Source organism: Armigeres subalbatus, unplaced genomic scaffold (genome assembly GCF_024139115.2).
Source record: "Armigeres subalbatus isolate Guangzhou_Male unplaced genomic scaffold, GZ_Asu_2 Contig573, whole genome shotgun sequence".
Classification (NCBI taxonomy): domain Eukaryota; kingdom Metazoa; phylum Arthropoda; class Insecta; order Diptera; family Culicidae; genus Armigeres; species Armigeres subalbatus.
This window is the reverse complement of record NW_026943340.1, coordinates 25,267-42,340: the sequence shown is the minus strand read 5'-3', so window position 1 is coordinate 42,340 and position 17,074 is coordinate 25,267. Positions and strand designations below refer to the sequence as shown.

General features: G+C 41.8%; 1 protein-coding gene across 1 annotated transcript; it reads right to left on the bottom strand.

Moving 5' to 3' along the window:
- Positions 1-11,200: 11,200 nt before the first annotated feature.
- LOC134204430 (uncharacterized) lies at positions 11,201-13,450 on the bottom strand. Its single transcript, XM_062679249.1, has 4 exons — positions 13,339-13,450; positions 12,286-13,276; positions 12,048-12,220; positions 11,201-11,982 (listed from the first exon to the last, which is right to left on the bottom strand). The coding sequence occupies exons 1-4, from the start codon at positions 13,400-13,402 to the stop codon at positions 11,342-11,344; spliced, it is 1,869 nt and encodes a 622-aa protein (XP_062535233.1). The 5' UTR covers positions 13,403-13,450; the 3' UTR covers positions 11,201-11,341.
- Positions 13,451-17,074: the final 3,624 nt, after the last annotated feature.

Below are 17,074 nucleotides of genomic sequence, written 5' to 3'. Positions count from 1 at the left end.
ATCACTCCAATTCGTCGAGCTGAGTCAATCGGTATATAACACTATGGGTCTCCGGGCCTCCTATAAAAAGTTCGTTTTTGAAGCGAACATATAGCCTTTACGTATACTTTGTATACGAGAAAGGCAAAAAAGTATGTTGGCCATTACTTCTAAGCCCATAGTCCGATCGGGTCAATTTTCAATAGGAAACAATGGGATGGGATTCTGCGTCGAATGAAACTTGTTGAGAGCAAATCGGTTGAGGATAAGTGCCCAAAAAGTGAGCTAGACTTTTTAATGTGCTTTTATATGAAAAAAAAGTATTCTGGCCATTACTTCTAAGCCCATAGTCCGATCGGGTCAATTTTCAATAGGAAACAATGAGACAGGATTCTGCGTCGAATGAATCGGTTGAGGGTAAATGCCTAAAAAGTGAGCTAAACTTTTTGCGCACACATACACATACACACACAGACATCACTCCAATTCGTCGAGCTGAATCGATTGGTATATAACACTATGGTTCTCCGGTCCTCGGATCAAAAGTTTGTTTTTGGAGCGAACATATAGCCTTTACGTATACTTTGTATACGAGAAAGGCAAAACATGTCAATGCTATACGTAAATGGTTATATTATAACAGCAAATTTAGATTAATTGAAACACTATTCAAAATTTCAGCTAGCCCTTCTTTACCCTTTCAGGGCTAAGGATGGCTGGGTTCGATTCCCGGTGGCGGTCTAGGTAATTTTCGGATTGGAAATTGTCTCGACTTCCCTGGGCATAAAAGTATCATCGTGTTAGCCTCATGATATACGAATGTAAAAATGGTAAACTGGCTTAGAAACCTCGCAGTTAATAACTGTGGTAATGCTTAATGAACACTAAGCTGCGAGGCGGCTCTGTCCCAGTGTGGGAATGTAATGCCAATAAGAAGAAAAAGAAGAAGAAGAAGAAAATTTCAGCTAAAATAAAAATCGCGCCGTTTACTCGCATAACCGGCAGCACGTCTGGCTTTTAAGCCGTTCGCTCAAAGCTAGACATATCATCGGGTTTGTTTAGATTTGTTAGCCAGAGCAGTCCTGCTATGCGATATATTGATAACCTAGTAAGGATATGCATTTTAAAATAACTTAAAGCCTGATTTTCAAATGAACAATAAAAAGTGAACGGCATAAAAAAACAAAGCAAAACGCACAACATGGTAGAAGGGCGCCAAACAAAGGACTTAGAAACCACTATGGTGTAAATCGTTCATGAGACGTTCTTTCAAAATAGCAATAAAAGTGTTGTTTAAGGAATATCAAGTACACCCAGGGTTTTTACGCGGTTGGAATTCATTATTTGAATTTTCTTTGATTTTTTGTGATTTTTTCGTGGGGTTAACTCATTGTTTCATTGTCGCTGAAGCTCTTAAACGACAAAACCAAACCGTGTAAAAAACACCTGGGCAATCGTTAATGCTAGAAAGGCAATCGTTAATGCTAGAAAAACAAGGCAATCGTTAATGCTAGAAAATCGAAAATCATGGTTTTGGTTTATAAGCCGTAATCATATATTACGCGAGACTTGATTTGGATCCATCCAGCGTCACTCGAATCAGCCTAATAAGCTTTGATGGAAAGCCAGGCTCAAGCATTATATGCCACAGTTCGTTCCGTTTCACTGAGTCGTACACTGCCTTGAAATCTAGAAACATATGATGAGTCCGCAAGTTATATATCCGGAATTTATCAGGGATTTGTCGCTCAGTAAACATCTGGTCCGTTGTTGATCGTCTTTTCGAAAACCGCTTGGATATTCGCAGACAATGGTCTCCGAAAACGGACGCAGTCTACTAAAGAGAATTCGGGAGATTACCTTGTAGGCGATTTTGAGGAGTATTTTACCTCCGGAGACGAGCCAGCCTAGGGCTGAAAGTCTCCTCAATAAAGACAATGAAAAAAAGAAAGTGTTTTACCTCGATAATTAGCACAATCGAGTTTGTGCCCTTCCTTGCAGATAGGACATATGAAGCTACATCATTTCAATCACTTGGTGGAAATTTTCGTTCAGCCGGTCACTCCCAAATTTTAGAAGCTCGGCCGGGATTCCGTCCTTCCCAGCGGCCTTGCCGTTCTTCAGCTCTCGAACAGTTTTTCTCACTTCGTCTAGCGTTGGTGGCTCCACTGCTTGTCCATCATCACCAATCCTGATTCTGTTTGTTACCTCTCTATTCGATTGTCTTCTTCTTCTATCTTCTATATATAAAAATGAGTTCACACTTTCTTTGAGGAAATATAACTAATTGGATGGAACGATTTGCAAGATTTACTCACTAATCCATAGCTCCCAAAGTTGGGGGGTCGCGATCCCCTCCCATAAGATTTTCACAGGCTGGGGGGTCGCGACCCACCACTTTGGGAAACTAAACACTAATCAATTTGTCTTGAGATTAGCTGTTTTATATAAATTAAAAGATAGAACATCTGGAAAAATTTAACAAATGTAAAAATGCTACGTTATCATGAATTACGAAGAAAACTTTCAAGCTCGAATTGAAATCGATTGAGAGTTAGTTATAAAAAAAAAACAAAATTTTACTAGGCAGCCTGAATTAATTGGTACTTTTCTTCTTTGAGCAAACTGTGTGCATCTCTCTTAGTTTTACCTCTGAATCTGAAAATAATTATGAAGCCACCACCATGGGGCTTCATAAAAGAGATATATCTCTATAATTATTTGCAATTATTTAAAACAGAACACTTATAAGCAACATATATGTACAGATGTATATACATGTATATATGTCTATCAATGATTTAAAATTCAAGTCATTTTAAGCCCGCTGGCAAAAAAACGCCAATCGATTCGCTCAGAATTGGGTCCTGAAACCCTACCTCGCTTATTGTTGCAAACAATAGTGCATTTACCAAGAATATATGAACCGTTGTTATATAAATTCTGGTAATAGGCTAGATGTACCAGTTAACCGGGCAGAAGCCATGAACAGAATATCTAAACATGATATGGTTTTGATTGATATAAGAGATAAAAGAACAGGCAATAATATCAAAAATTTGCACTGAAATATCATTTGAATATCAAGATATGCTATGGATAAGAACAAACTAATGACACATGATATTAATCACTTCTTACAAATAGCAAAACTTGATCTCCTCATGATATTTTAGTGCAAAATATTGATATTGTCGTCTGATATTTTATCTCTTATATCAATCATATCAATATCTCATTTTGCTATCTTATCAACATTTGATATTAATGAGCTATTTCCATCTACTCGGGTTGTGGCTATAGCACCAGTTGTCGCACTAGTGCTTTATATGCCAAATGTCCGATCAAACCAACGCACTAAGGAGTATTTCAGCCCAAATGCTGGCCAAAAGTCAAAAACAATATTTTTAGATATCTCCATATTATTTTTCGTTTTTGTACTCTCAAATAGTAATACTAACTTGCCCTGGGATTTTTGGATCAATATTGATTACTTGTGAGCCAGCTGGCTGCCAAAACTTCACCATAATTTACATGCTAGTTTTATCGCAATTGTCCACGAAAAAATGTTCATGTTTTATCGTGTATTTCTGGGTTTTTATTGATTTTCAAGATGAAAATCAATATAGGAACCAATAATGAGGGTATGTAAAATCCTTCCCAAGCATGATTCGATCTGAAATTGTTTTTAGGTGATCCATAATGATGATATTAATTGCTAGCTTTTTTTTACCTTTTTTACAATCATATGTTTCAAAAAATTAAACTTTTGATTAGGTTCCAAACCCGATCAAGCAACAAAATTACCAGCATTGGAATGATTGGAGTTTCCTCAATAAGCTCCATAAAAAACATTTCACGCATCCTCATGCAATCGTGAGTTGTTTTTATTTGAATATATAGAAGTTTTCTCAGAAAAGCTAGGCGAAAAAAGTAAATATTTATGATTTTAGCGACAAAGCTCATAAAATGGTTCGCTTTCAAAGAATAGCTGGACTTTGATGAAAAGCATACGCATTTTTCGGATGTAAAAGGTTGTTAAGAAATAAAGCGGTTGAAGTGCAACGAATTTATTTGATCTGTTCTATTGATTGTAATGTCAATACATTATCCAGGGACTTTAACATTATCCGATGACAAATTTGTATAGTCGAAGTGAACAAACAAAGCACATCTTCGGAATTCTTGGTAAGTAATAATTAAAGAACGAAAAAACAACAAAAAAATCATACTCAATGACAGAGTCAGAGGAGGACAGCACTCGTCGCAAGCATGCTGTAGCTCCCAAAGGCAGCGTTCTTACGCCAAGTGGTGCTCTTCCTAATAACAGCAACTGACGCCGCCGGTGGTCATACTTCACTACTAGTTTAATACAAAGAGCACAAAAACAAGAAAAATACGCTTTGCTGTTAATTGAATGCATTTACAGCCGACAAAATGATTAGCATATGCGTTGGAATAATCAAAATTTTAAGGACAATAACAAATTTTATTGTGGTTTTCACAGCTGTTCTAAGGAGGAGGAAGTATAACCTTTCGCTTGATATATAAAGTCCACCAGTTTAAATAGTTGTTCTTATGTATGGCGACATTTTGGTACACCCACCCTATGTAGTCTAAGAGCAAAATCAACAATGATTCAAATTGTTCGGGGCAGTCATTTAGAATATGAATTTGAAACATTAATTTTTTCCCAGCATCTGTTCTAGATTCATTTTTTATACCAGTCAACTGTAAAAAACTTGAAACTGGTATAACAACTCAAACACAAGTTCGAATTCACTCAAAATTTAAGTTCAAGCTTCAAACTTGAGTTTAGGTGAAAATCTGAACTTGAAGTTCATAAAATAATTATAACAGTTGATTCCATGAAAACTAATTTTGAGTTGTTTGAAACTTTACGCATAATAATCAGATCAAATTACCTCAATTGAAGTTGAACTATCTTTTGGGTCATTCGATCTTAGTTTGGGATTGGAAAAACCCATGCTCGTGTCGCTTCAGTCTCTAAAGAGGAAAATAATATTGCGCTGATTGTTTTCTTCCATTTCCATAATTTAAATTAATTACTGCATTTCCAAGAAAGTTTATTAAACTTCAAGATAAGGTTTTTGATTTTTGTCTGCATTGCAAATAACAACTGTTTTATTTATTCTCATTTACCAGGCAGATCCTACATCAATCTCTTTCGGATCCGGAAAATCCGACCCGAAACGTAACCAGGAATGGATTTGATGGAACAGACCCGAGACATGGACATCCGGAAGAATTGTTACAGAAAGTCAGCGGTTCTCAACCTTTTTGCCGAGAGGTGCTCGAACTTTTACATACATTGAAGTACGCCCTATATTTTATTGCTGTAAATAAATATAAGCATAACGTATAGGTATGGAAAATTGTCTGAAATTTTTGCTTCCAAGGTTTCCGAGCCTCTTGAAAAGAGGCTTCCGAGCCTCTTGAAAGGAGGCTTCCGAGCCTCTTGAAAGGAGGCTTCCGAGCCTCTTGAAAGGAGTCTTCCGAGAGTCTTGAAAGGAGGCTTCCGAGCCTCTTGAAAGAAGGCTTCCCTCTTGCAAGGAGGCTTCCGAGCCTCTTGAAAGGAGGCTTCCGAACCTCTTGAAAGCAGGCTTCCGAGCCTATTGAAAGGAGGCTTGAGCTCTCTTGAAAGGAGGCTTCTGAGCCTCTTGAAAGGAGGCTTCCAGGCCTCTTGAAAGGAGGCTCTGAGCCTCTTGAAAGGAGGCTTGAGCCTCTTGAAAGGAGGCTTCCAGGCCTCTTGAAAGGAGGCTTCTGAGCCTCTTGAAAGGAGGCTTCCTGAGGCCTCTTGAAAGGAGGCTTCGAGCCTCTTGAAAGGAGGCTTCCTGAGCCTCTTGAAAGGAGGCTTCTGAGCCTCTTGAAAGGAGGCTTCCTGAGCCTCTTGAAAGGAGGCTTCCGAGCCTCTTGAAAGGAGGCCTGGAGCCTCTTGAAAGGAGGCTTCTGAGCCTCTTGAAAGGAGGCTTCTGAGCCTCTTGAAAGGAGGCTTCCTGAGCCTCTTGAAAGGAGGCTTCCGAGCCTCTTGAAAGGAGGCTCTGAGCCTCTTGAAAGGAGGCTTGAGCCTCTTGAAAGGAGGCTGAGCCTCTTGAAAGGAGGCTTCCAGGCCTCTTGAAAGGAGGCTTCCGAGCCTCTTGAAAGGAGGCTTGAGCCTCTTGAAAGGAGGCTTCCAGGCCTCTTGAAAGGAGGCTTCCTGAGCCTCTTGAAAGGAGGCTTCCGGGCCTCTTGAAAGGAGGCTTCTGAGCCTCTTGAAAGGAGGCTTCTGAGCCTCTTGAAAGGGAGGCTTCCGAGCTCTTCTGAAAGGAGGCTCTGAGCCTCTTGAAAGGAGGCTTCCGAGCTCTTGAAAGGAGGCCTGGAGCCTTCTGAAGGAGCTGAGGCCTCTTGAGGCCTCTTGAAAGGAGGCCTGAGGCCTCTTGAAAGGAGGCTTCTGAGCCTCTTGAAAGGAGGCTTCTGAGCCTCTTGAAAGGAGGCTCTGAGCCTCTTGAAAGGAGGCCTGAGCCTCTTGAAAGGAGGCTTCTGAGCCTCTTGAAAGGAGGCTTCGAGCCTCTTGAAAGGAGGCTTCCGGGCCTCTTGAAAGGAGGCTCTGAGCTCTTTGAAAGGGAGGCTTCCTGAGCCTCTTTGAAAGGGAGGCTTTGAGCTCTTGAAAGGAGGCTTCCGAGCTCTTTGAAAGGAGGCTTCCAGAGCCTCTTGAAAGGAGGCTCTGAGCCTCTTGAAAGGAGGCTTGAGCCTCTTGAAAGGAGGCTTCTGAGCCTCTTGAAAGGAGGCCTGAGCCTCTTGAAAGGAGGCTTGAGCCTCTTGAAAGGAGGCTTCCCGAGCCTCTTGACGGGAGGCTTCCCGAGCCTCTTGAATGGAAGCTTCCGAGGCCTCTTGAATGGAGGCTTCCGAGGCCTCTTGAAACGAGGCTTCCGAGGCCTCTTGAAAGGAGGCTTCCTGAGCCTCTTGAAAGGAGGCTTCCTAGGTCTCTTGAAAGGAGGCTTCCGAGCCTCTTGAAAGGAGGCTCTGAGCCTCTTGAAAGGAGGCCTGAGCCTCTTGAAGGAGGCTTCCGAGCCTCTTGAAAGGAGGCTTCCGAGGCCTCTTGAAAGGAGGCTCTGAGCCTCTTGAAAGGAGGCTTCTGAGCCTCTTGAAAGGAGGCTTCCTGAGCCTCTTGAAAGGAGGCTTCTGAGCCTCTTGAAAGGAGGCTTGAGCCTCTTGAAAGGAGGCTTCTGAGCCTCTTGAAAGGAGGCCTGAGCCTCTTGAAAGGAGGCTTCTGAGCCTCTTGAAAGGAGGCTTCCAGGCCTCTTGAAAGGAGGCTTCTGAGCCTCTTGAAAGGAGGCTGAGCCTCTTGAAAGGAGGCTTCCTGAGCCTCTTGAAAGGAGGCTTCTGAGCCTCTTGAAAGGGGGCTTCCGAGCCTCTTGAAAAGAGGCTTCCGAGCCTCTTGAAAGGAGGCTTCCTAGCCTCTTGAGAGGAGGCTTCTGAGCCTCTTGAAAGGAGGCTTCTGAGCCTCTTGAAAGGAGGCTTCTGAGCCTCTTGAAAGGAGGCTTCCGAGCCTCTTGAAAGGAGGCTTCCGAGCCTCTTGAAAGGAGGCTTCCTGAGCCTCTTGAAAGGAGGCTTCCTGAGCCTCTTGAAAGGAGGCTTCGAGCCTCTTGAAAGGAGGCTTCTGAGCCTCTTGAAAGGAGGCTTCTGAGCTCTTGAAAGGAGGCTTGAGCCTCTTGAAAGGAGGCTTCCGAGCTCTTGAAGGAGGCTTCTGAGCCTCTTGAAAGGAGGCTCTGAGCCTCTTGAAAGGAGGCTTCTGAGCCTCTTGAAAGGAGGCTTCTGAGCCTCTTGAAGGAGGCTTCTGAGCCTCTTGAAAGGAGGCCTGAGCCTCTTGAAAGGAGGCTTCCTGAGCCTCTTGAAAGGAGGCTTCTGAGCCTCTTGAAAGGAGGCTTCCGAGGCCTCTTGAAAGGAGGCTTCCTGAGCCTCTTGAAAGGAGGCTTCCGAGCCTCTTGAAAGGAGGCTTCCCGAGCCTCTTGAAAGGAGGCTTCCCGAGCCTCTTGAAGGAGGCCTGAGCCTCTTGAAAGGAGGCCTGAGGCCTCTTGAAAGGAGGCTTCCTGAGCCTCTTGAAAGGAGGCTTCCTGAGCCTCTTGAAAGGAGGCCTGAGCCTCTTGAAAGGAGGCTTCCTGAGCCTCTTGAAAGGAGGCTTCTGAGCCTCTTGAAAGGAGGCTTCCGAGCCTCTTGAAAGGAGGCTCTGAGCCTCTTGAAAGGAGGCTTCCGAGCCTCTTGAAAGGAGGCCCTGAGCCTCTTGAAAGGAGGCTGAGCCTCTTGAAAGGAGGCTTCCTGAGCCTCTTGAAGGAGGCTCTGAGCCTCTTGAAAGGAGGCTTCCGAGCCTCTTGAAAGGAGGCTTCCGAGCCTCTTGAAAGGAGGCTCTGAGCCTCTTGAAAGGAGGCTTCCGAGGCCTCTTGAAAGGAGGCTTGAGCCTCTTGAAAGGAGGCTTCCGAGCCTCTTGAAAGGAGGCTTGAGCCTCTTGAAAGGAGGCCTGAGCCTCTTGAAAGGAGGCTTCCTGAGCCTCTTGAAAGGAGGCTTCCTGAGCCTCTTGAAAGGAGGCCTGAGCCTCTTGAAAGGAGGCTTCCCGAGCCTCTTGAAAGGAGGCTTCCGAGCCTCTTGAAAGACGGCTTCCGAGCCTCTTGAAAGGAGGCTTCCGAGCCTCTAGAAAGGAGGCTTCCGAGCCTCTTGAAAGGAGGCCTGAGCCTCTTGAAAGGAGGCTTCCGAGCCTCTTGAAAGGAGGCCTGAGCCTCTTGAAAGGAGGCTTCTGAGCCTCTGAAAGGAGGCTCTGAGCCTCTTGAAAGGAGGCTTCCGAGCCTCTTGAAAGGAGGCTTCTGAGGCCTCTTGAAAGGAGGCTTCTGAGCCTCTTGAAAGGAGGCTCTGAGCCTCTTGAAAGGAGGCTTCCGGGCCTCTTGAAAGGAGGCTTGAGCCTCTTGAAAGGAGGCTTCGGAGCCTCTTGAAAGGAGGCTTCTGAGCCTCTTGAAAGGAGGCCTGAGCCTCTTGAAAGGAGGCTTCCTGAGCCTCTTGAAAGGAGGCTTGAGCCTCTTGAAAGGAGGCTGGAGCCTCTTGAAAGGAGGCTTCTGAGCCTCTTGAAAGGAGGCTTGAGCCTCTTGAAAGGAGGCTTCCAGAGCCTCTTGAAAGGAGGCTTCCGAGCCTCTTGAAAGGAGGCTTCTGAGCCTCTTGAAAGGAGGCTTCCGGGCCTCTTGAAAGGAGGCTTCCTGAGCCTCTTGAAAGGAGGCTTCCGAGCCTCTTGAAAGGAGGCTTCCAGAGCCTCTTGAAAGGAGGCTTCTGAGCCTCTTGAAAGGAGGCTTCCAGAGCCTCTTGAAAGGAGGCTTCTGAGCCTCTTGAAAGGAGGCTTTGAGCCTCTTGAAAGGAGGCTTCCAGGCCTCTTGAAAGGAGGCTTCCGAGCCTCTTGAAAGGAGGCTTCCGAGCCTCTTGAAAGGAGGCTTCCGAGCCTCTTGAAAGGAGGCTTCCGAGCCTCTTGAAAGGAGGCTTCCGAGCCTCTTGAAAGGAGGCTTCCTAGCCTCTTGAAAAGAGGCTTCCGAGAAAAAAGCCGTCATGCCTCTCAAAAAGGCCTCCGAGCCTTTATGTTCTAGATTTTAATCACTCTATATTTTGTCCTACAGTTCTTCATACACTGTGCTGGTTGTAGTGGCAGGATTTATTATGTTATGATTCACTGATCATGATGCATGTACTAATCATGATCATTATATTATGTACAATATGTACAAAGTTTTGGAATAAAAAATTACATAATTATCAATAAGGGCTTATCAGAATTGTAATACATCCGCCGGAACAACGGCCACACTTGAGAAAGATTCCGCCATGCATTATTCCAATTTTTAGTAAAGTCTAAGTAGGGCCGAGCACCGCATTTTTTGGTGGAACTTGAACTTGAAATTGAATATTCATACTTTGCTTATATTAAAGAAGAGCTGTTGAATGATTGATTTTGGTGTAAAAACTAAAATGTCCCCTTCCACAGGTTCCTCGGGGACAACCAGTAGGTCCTGGAAGCGGTTAAAGCTGTCAATGGTCCTTTTATATTTATACTTTGCTTCCTGATCGCAAACCTAAACCAATAACAAATAAGCAAACCAAACGAATAACTGATTTTAGTGCTAAAACTTATATTTTCCCTTCCACAGGTTCCCCGGGGCCAATCCGTAGATCCTGGAAGCGGTCAGAGCCGTCAATGGACCATTTCATATTCATACTTCGCCTCCTGATCGAAAACCATGAAAAAAGAGCCGTCGAACGACTGGTTTTGGTGGTAAAACTAAAATGTCCCCATCCACAGGTTCCTCGGGGCCAATCCGTAGATCCTGGAAGCGGTCATAGCCGTCAATGGACCATTTTATATTCATACTTCGCTTCTTGATCGAATACCATGAAAAAAGAGCCGTCGAATGACTGATTTTGGTGCTAAATCTTAAATGTCCTCATTCACAGGTTCCCCGGGAACATCCCAGCGACTCCAGGATCCATTTATTCAATTGGTTTTTCATTCTTGACACATTAGAGGCCTATTTGAATACAATCATAGTGTGCCATCTATTAAAAAGCAAGATTCAAATGAAGTTGTGGCCTGACCCCTTTGATAAGTATCGATCGGAACCGATTTTAATGAAATGGCCATATCTCACTTGATTCTGGTCCGATTCCAAATCTCAATATATGGTTCCAATCAGCAAGAGCCCTACTTCATTTGTGGTTACTAATATTATTTAATTTTTAACCACAACTTTTCCTAATATCCACCTCAAATTTACGGTTTTGAACCTACCTCCGAAAAACCCGGAACATCTCCGGAATCCGGTGGCCATAGTCGGTTCCATGGACATACCGTCAAACTGCATCAATTTTCTAGTTCGGGCATGCCTAAATTTTCAAAACCGGATGATAACTAAGGTAGTTACAACACATCTAATTTTACCCAAAATTTGCCTTTCCTAATTATTTTGTCCATCCCCTGTAGTACAACAACTTCAGAAAAACCTCGCTTGTCGTTCGCAAGAGGGGCGGGATTGCAAGGGTGGTTCAGGACCATGCGAGTGCCAGGTTAAACGACATTGCTCTGAATAAATCAATATTGTTGCAGAGTGCAATTCTGTAAGAAAGTTTTTTTTTCATTCACTCACTCCGGCAGGAAATCTTTCGATGAAGTAAGAAATAAGCATACTATTGAGGATACTCTACTCATGATCAATTTTAATATCTCATATCAGTAAAAGTTGGTACAAATGTATTGATCAATTTCAGGATCTAAGCTAATCATATAACATATGATACGCAATACGTATTACAGGACGCAGCTATGAGTGCTTCAGCTGCATCAAAACTCGATTTTCCTCTCCACGGGTAGTTTGTCCTCATTTTCGTTCTTCTCCATACTATCGGTATCGAAACTTTCCCACATAATGTGTCCGTCTTCACCGACCACATTTCCTTTGTCGTCCAGCTCGAAGTGTAGCGTATGGGATATCTCATCGAAATCGTGCGACACCATATCGTCATCTTCACTGAACCACGCTTTCCAACGTATCAACTCTTCAATCTCCTCACGGAACGAGATTACATCGTTGAAGATCTCGTATAAGTTGTCCTGACAGTTAGCCGGACCAAAGGATTTTACACCAGCCAGATAGGTGTAGGAATGCAATCCGTCATGTTTCGTGTAGAAAAGGGGTCCCCCGGATATTGGAACCGCGCAGGATTTCACTTTGGGCACCTCGCAGGTAAGCGACTTGTTTATGGTTTTGGTTATTTGACAAGCTTCATAGCACGCCAAGAAATTATCTGAAGTGATATTAATTTCAAGTTTAAGGTACTCAGAACGACACTCATCAAAAGGAATCATTCGCATGGTAGATGATTTTAGCTGTTTGGGATGCTCAGCTCTATGATTCCACGTTATCAGGTTGTAGTATGCCACGGGTTCTTCGACTGGTGGAAGGCACACAGGTTTCACACTATCTGCAGAGAAATGGCGTGAGCTTATTTTTAAATACTTGTGAATCTATTAATCAAATTCAGCAAACCTGTGATGTCGGCTTTTTGGGCCAATCGCAAAACGTTCATGTCAAAACCGAATTGAATAGTTCTGGACATTTCGGAAAACAAATGCTCTGAAATTTCAATGGCTTGAACACCACTCTTATCCATGTTGTAAGGATCCCATCCGACATAGCTGGAGCCCAATATTACGTGTAGTCTGAAACAATTTTTAAACGGTGAAAATTCATGTAGAACATAATTGTTAAGTCTAATATAATTTACAGTGTACGATATTTTCGGTTTTCCGTGCATTTTGAAGACGTTATTACGAATTCCGGATGAATCAATACGCCATGGCAATCAGTAACGTTAAACCGACCCCAGAACAGATATGCCAACTGCGCAATCCACGTTTGTTGTGGTGGCGATGTGAGTGAGTTCTCAGATTCCACGTACGATCCAACTCCGCAATCTTCTAATCCAAGAAGATTATGTTTTGTGGGAAAAGCATGTTTCTCTATCCATTTTTGATAGTATGATAATTCCATGAATTGTATATTTCTTAGTTTCTCACACGAATCATCCATTTTAGAATTGGATTCCAATCTGGTGACAATTCCTCTAATATGCCAAACATCTTTATATTTTATGTAAATTTCACCATCACTATTTTCCAAGCAGACTTCGAGTTGAACATTGCTTTTAAGACAATAATTTTTAACCCTACTTGACGCGGAATGCTTGAAGCAACCTTCAAAGTTTCCAACAGTTACATTCGCCTCACTAAGGGCAAGTTCCTGCATCTTATTTCCTTTCGCCAAACCCCAACCAACTATCGTCATTTGCATTCCTTGATTTTTCTTGTCATCAAAATCATTGGTTGGCCAAAGACAGACGGGTGAGATATAATTGGTAAACTTGATAGCGTCAGTCATCTTAAGTAACGCCAAATCATTTTTTCCAAGCTTCTGATCGTAGCCACCGTACCGAATTACGGTAGAGATGTTCGCTTTCTTCGTGTGCTGTTGAAAAATACCGAGATCCGTTATTCCCATAACGACTTGAAACTCATTCGGAAGTTTTGGTTCTTGCTCACTAGTGAAGGTGACATGGGCCACTGTCAAAACGAACCACTCGCTGATAAGTGCTCCACTGGCTAAATACCCGTTGGTGTTGTTCAGGACAGCAACATGCCACGGCCAGACAGCGAAGGGTTCCCTCAAAACTTCGGCTCCATTTTCTCCTATGTGCCAGATTACGCCGCACGGGAATACTAATGGTGGATATTATGAGCAGTTATACCACTTTACCAAGAAACAAAAGTTAAAATGTTACCAGTTATAAAATGCAGGGATAACAGTAGAACAATTTGCGTAGGGAAAATCCTTAGCACATCCATTGAATAATAATGATCAAAACACACTGCTAGAAGGCACTGATTTGTTGATAAGCTACGTTGATACAAGCATGTATGTGGGCATGCCTTCGTTGAATCTAATCTAGATTCTTATTTCATTTTGATTCTGAAAGGCTATAAAATTAATTGAATAAATATTTGAAACATAGATTTAACGTGTCGGTATATATTTGATAGCATACAAAATCACACATGGATGATATGATTGGCAAGTGTTCACAACTGTTGAGTAGTTATCGTAATGTTCGAAAGAAAAAGTGAAAACATTCAAACTAGGAGAGATCTACCCGCAAAGACGTATGATGCTGAATGGTAGCACGGCACGGCACCATGAGCCTCTGGGTCTGCCTCTGCTGCGATGTCCTGCCGGATTCCAGTTCAGTTCAAGAAGCATTGCCGAGCGATAATTTCCGCAAAGTGAGGGTCTGTATGTATGTATGTATGTTGTTAGCCACCATCCTGGCTGGAGTCTTGCTCGGTTCCACTTAACAGTAAGGTTAAATTTCAATATTATTTTGAATTCAACATATTGCTGTATGAATGGTCAAAAATGTGGGCGGTGATCTGTAAGCAGAGACACTTACACGAAACTCACGGGAAAATGATAATCTCCTTCCAGCAGAATGATCCAACAAATACAATGTTACAATGTTAATCGTTTGATTTTTTATATATACATACAATGTATAATATAGCACATGTATTATAACTAAAATGAAATATAAAACAATACTAAAAGAAAACAAAATTAAATAATAATACAATAAAACAATATGTATAATGTATTCAATAACTATGCGAGTAAAACAAAAAATGACCATTCTAATGAGTTTGATGGTTGGTGCTATGTATGATTTCACAATAAATTAAATAGGGGGAAAGACGGCTTTGGCAGGTTTTGTTCTATTATTGTCAGGGGGGTTTCTGCCGACCAAATTTTATGAAACTTGGCCACAATATTCATTGATATGCAAAGAATGTTTAGACCAAATTTGAGTATAATCAGTCATAAAAAACCCCCTGACACTAATAGAAAAAAAACTTGCCAAAGCCGTCATTGCCCCTATCAGGGTAAAATTAAAAAATAAATGAATATTGCAAGCCATTTGATGAAGCTAAATAAATATGTATCGTAAATGGAGTTGCAAAGATAAACATATCCACGGTCATTGTAAATCTGCCACAATCTACAATTAAGCGAACACACCTGGCCACGCACAGATAGAAAAAATTGTTGAAATTTACACGAAAGTAATGCACATAAAGGGAATGCCAAAAAGCACGTAAATTTAAACGATATTATCACCTGAATGTATGCAATTTGTATTGCATTATGTCGCTTTTTATACGAATAAGTGTCATAATGGTATGTAAATTGCATACATTTAGGGCGAACTTGTTAGAAAAGATCCATGTACGCTCAGAATAGTGTAATTTTCCACGTCTTTATTATTTACGCGCTGATTAATTTTCATTATTTTTTTCTGTGCGTCCTTACAAGCGTTTTATCTGTTTTATAATAATCCTATCGGGCTGCAAAATGGTGGGTTGACATCAAGGAAGGAGCGCCCAACAGAGCTCTGGTCCCCACAAGTTCCTATCTCACGCTTCCACGGGTCGTCCGATGACAAAAGACCGCCAGCTAAGGGTTGTGTACTCAGCTGGTAGTGCAGCCTGGGCACTGTTGTCCTTCTGACATCAGCTAGAGTGAGAAGGTACGCCTCGAGCGTCTGTTCACCAGGAGGTGCGGCTCAAACAGCGTCTGTCTGGTACCCAGCGACTGATTAACGAAATTCTGTATCGCGTCAGCTATACCTATAGGTGGCAGCCCCACCAGCGCGAGGTAGGTAACGCGACCCCGGTAAGGTAGCTTACTGAAGCCTCTCAAATACCACGAAAAATGAAGATAGAAGAAAAAGAGAACGTTATTTTTGGCAACCGACCCGGCAACGAAAAAAGGACTATGATTGGAAACTCGGTACCTGGAATGTCAGGACCCTAAATGGACCTGGACGAGTGAGCCTTCTTGCTCGCGAACTGCAGAAGGTTGGAGCGAACGTGGCCGCTATTCAAGAAGTCCGATGGCCCATATCCGGAGAACGTGAATTCCGAGCCGTGCACCCCATGACCAACACTGCATTCAAGTATAATATCTATCACAGCGGCGGTGAAAAAGCAGAGCATGGACTTGGTTTCGTAGTGATGGGCAAGCAGATGAAGCGAGTGATGCGGTGGAAATCCATTAGCGAACGAATCTGTATGTTGAGGGGCAAATTCATCAATTAGGGGAAACTGGACACACATGATCCCCGGGGACACATGATCCCGCCCTGTTTTCTCGAATACTAATCACATTTTTATACCAGTAATATGTGCAAACGAATCCATTAGATAGACTATTAAATCTAAATAACATTTGATATTAGTTACTTCATATATATGGGTTTTAGAGAGGTTTTATTATTTAAGCATTCTCAATCCTTTTTTTCTTCAAAGGAGAAAAGTTTAATAACTTTGAATATGTCCAACCAAAACGTACCAACATTTTTACTGGACAAAGTTTTACTATTGTAGAATTGAATAAATTCATTCAAATAACTATTGCTTATTTTCCATGGAATAAAAAACAAAACAAGATAAATACTCAACATGAACACACTTGATCCCCCACAGTTTGGACACACTTGATCCCGATATTGCATATATTAAGGCGTTTGTTGTATACCGTCGCATATTGTTGTATTGTATGTAACTAATTGATCTGTTAAAATTCTTTTCTAGTTAAAAAGTATAAATAAATTTTATTTCTCTTTAATTTTGTTAATCAGACAATACACGCGCAATTTGAATTTTTCAATAGCCTTATTTCATTAACCCCAACAAAGTGTAGTTGAACATACTTAGTTTTGATTAGTTTTATTAAATACATTTTAACATTATTTTCAATGAAAAAGAGTGTAAATTAAGCTTTGAAAATACTCAACAAATCACAGGGCTTAAAATCAGTATTGTTTGATCTGGTATTATTTTTTTTTTCCATTTGAACTAGGAGAAGTTTGCTTACAATCACCATTTATTTGTAAATCTTCTTAAGGAATTTTTAATAATAGGCTCATTCAACATCTTTTAGTCAGTCGTTTAAGAAAAACGCATTTGTGTAATAATAACACGCCCTACAAAAATTAAGATGCGTGATAGTATGAAGTCATCATCCTGGTATGATCATGGTTGTGGTATTGGTAGTAGCCTGGCGATCTCGATGTACCGTCGTCGGGGGAAGCAATGGATCAAATAGGGGTGAGAATGTGTCACTGTTTCAGCTACTTAGAATGATTGTAGAATAGATTGAATGCATCTGAGGGCAAGAAGATCAAAATATAAGAGACCTTTTTGAACAATTTAATAGAATAATTAGATCCTAAAATTACAAATATATATTGATGTATCGATCAACCATTTTTGGTATCATAACTGTATTAATCACAAAGAGAGATCAGATCCTCTTGGGAACATCATGGTTGTCGTGATATGACCACTGTCTTTTAGTGGAGTGAATGGTTTGCAGATAAATCATCATCACCATGCCAATTTTGTTGCTATAGCAGACATTCTATCTGTCACTATTACTCTATTCGATATAAAATACTTGCCTTG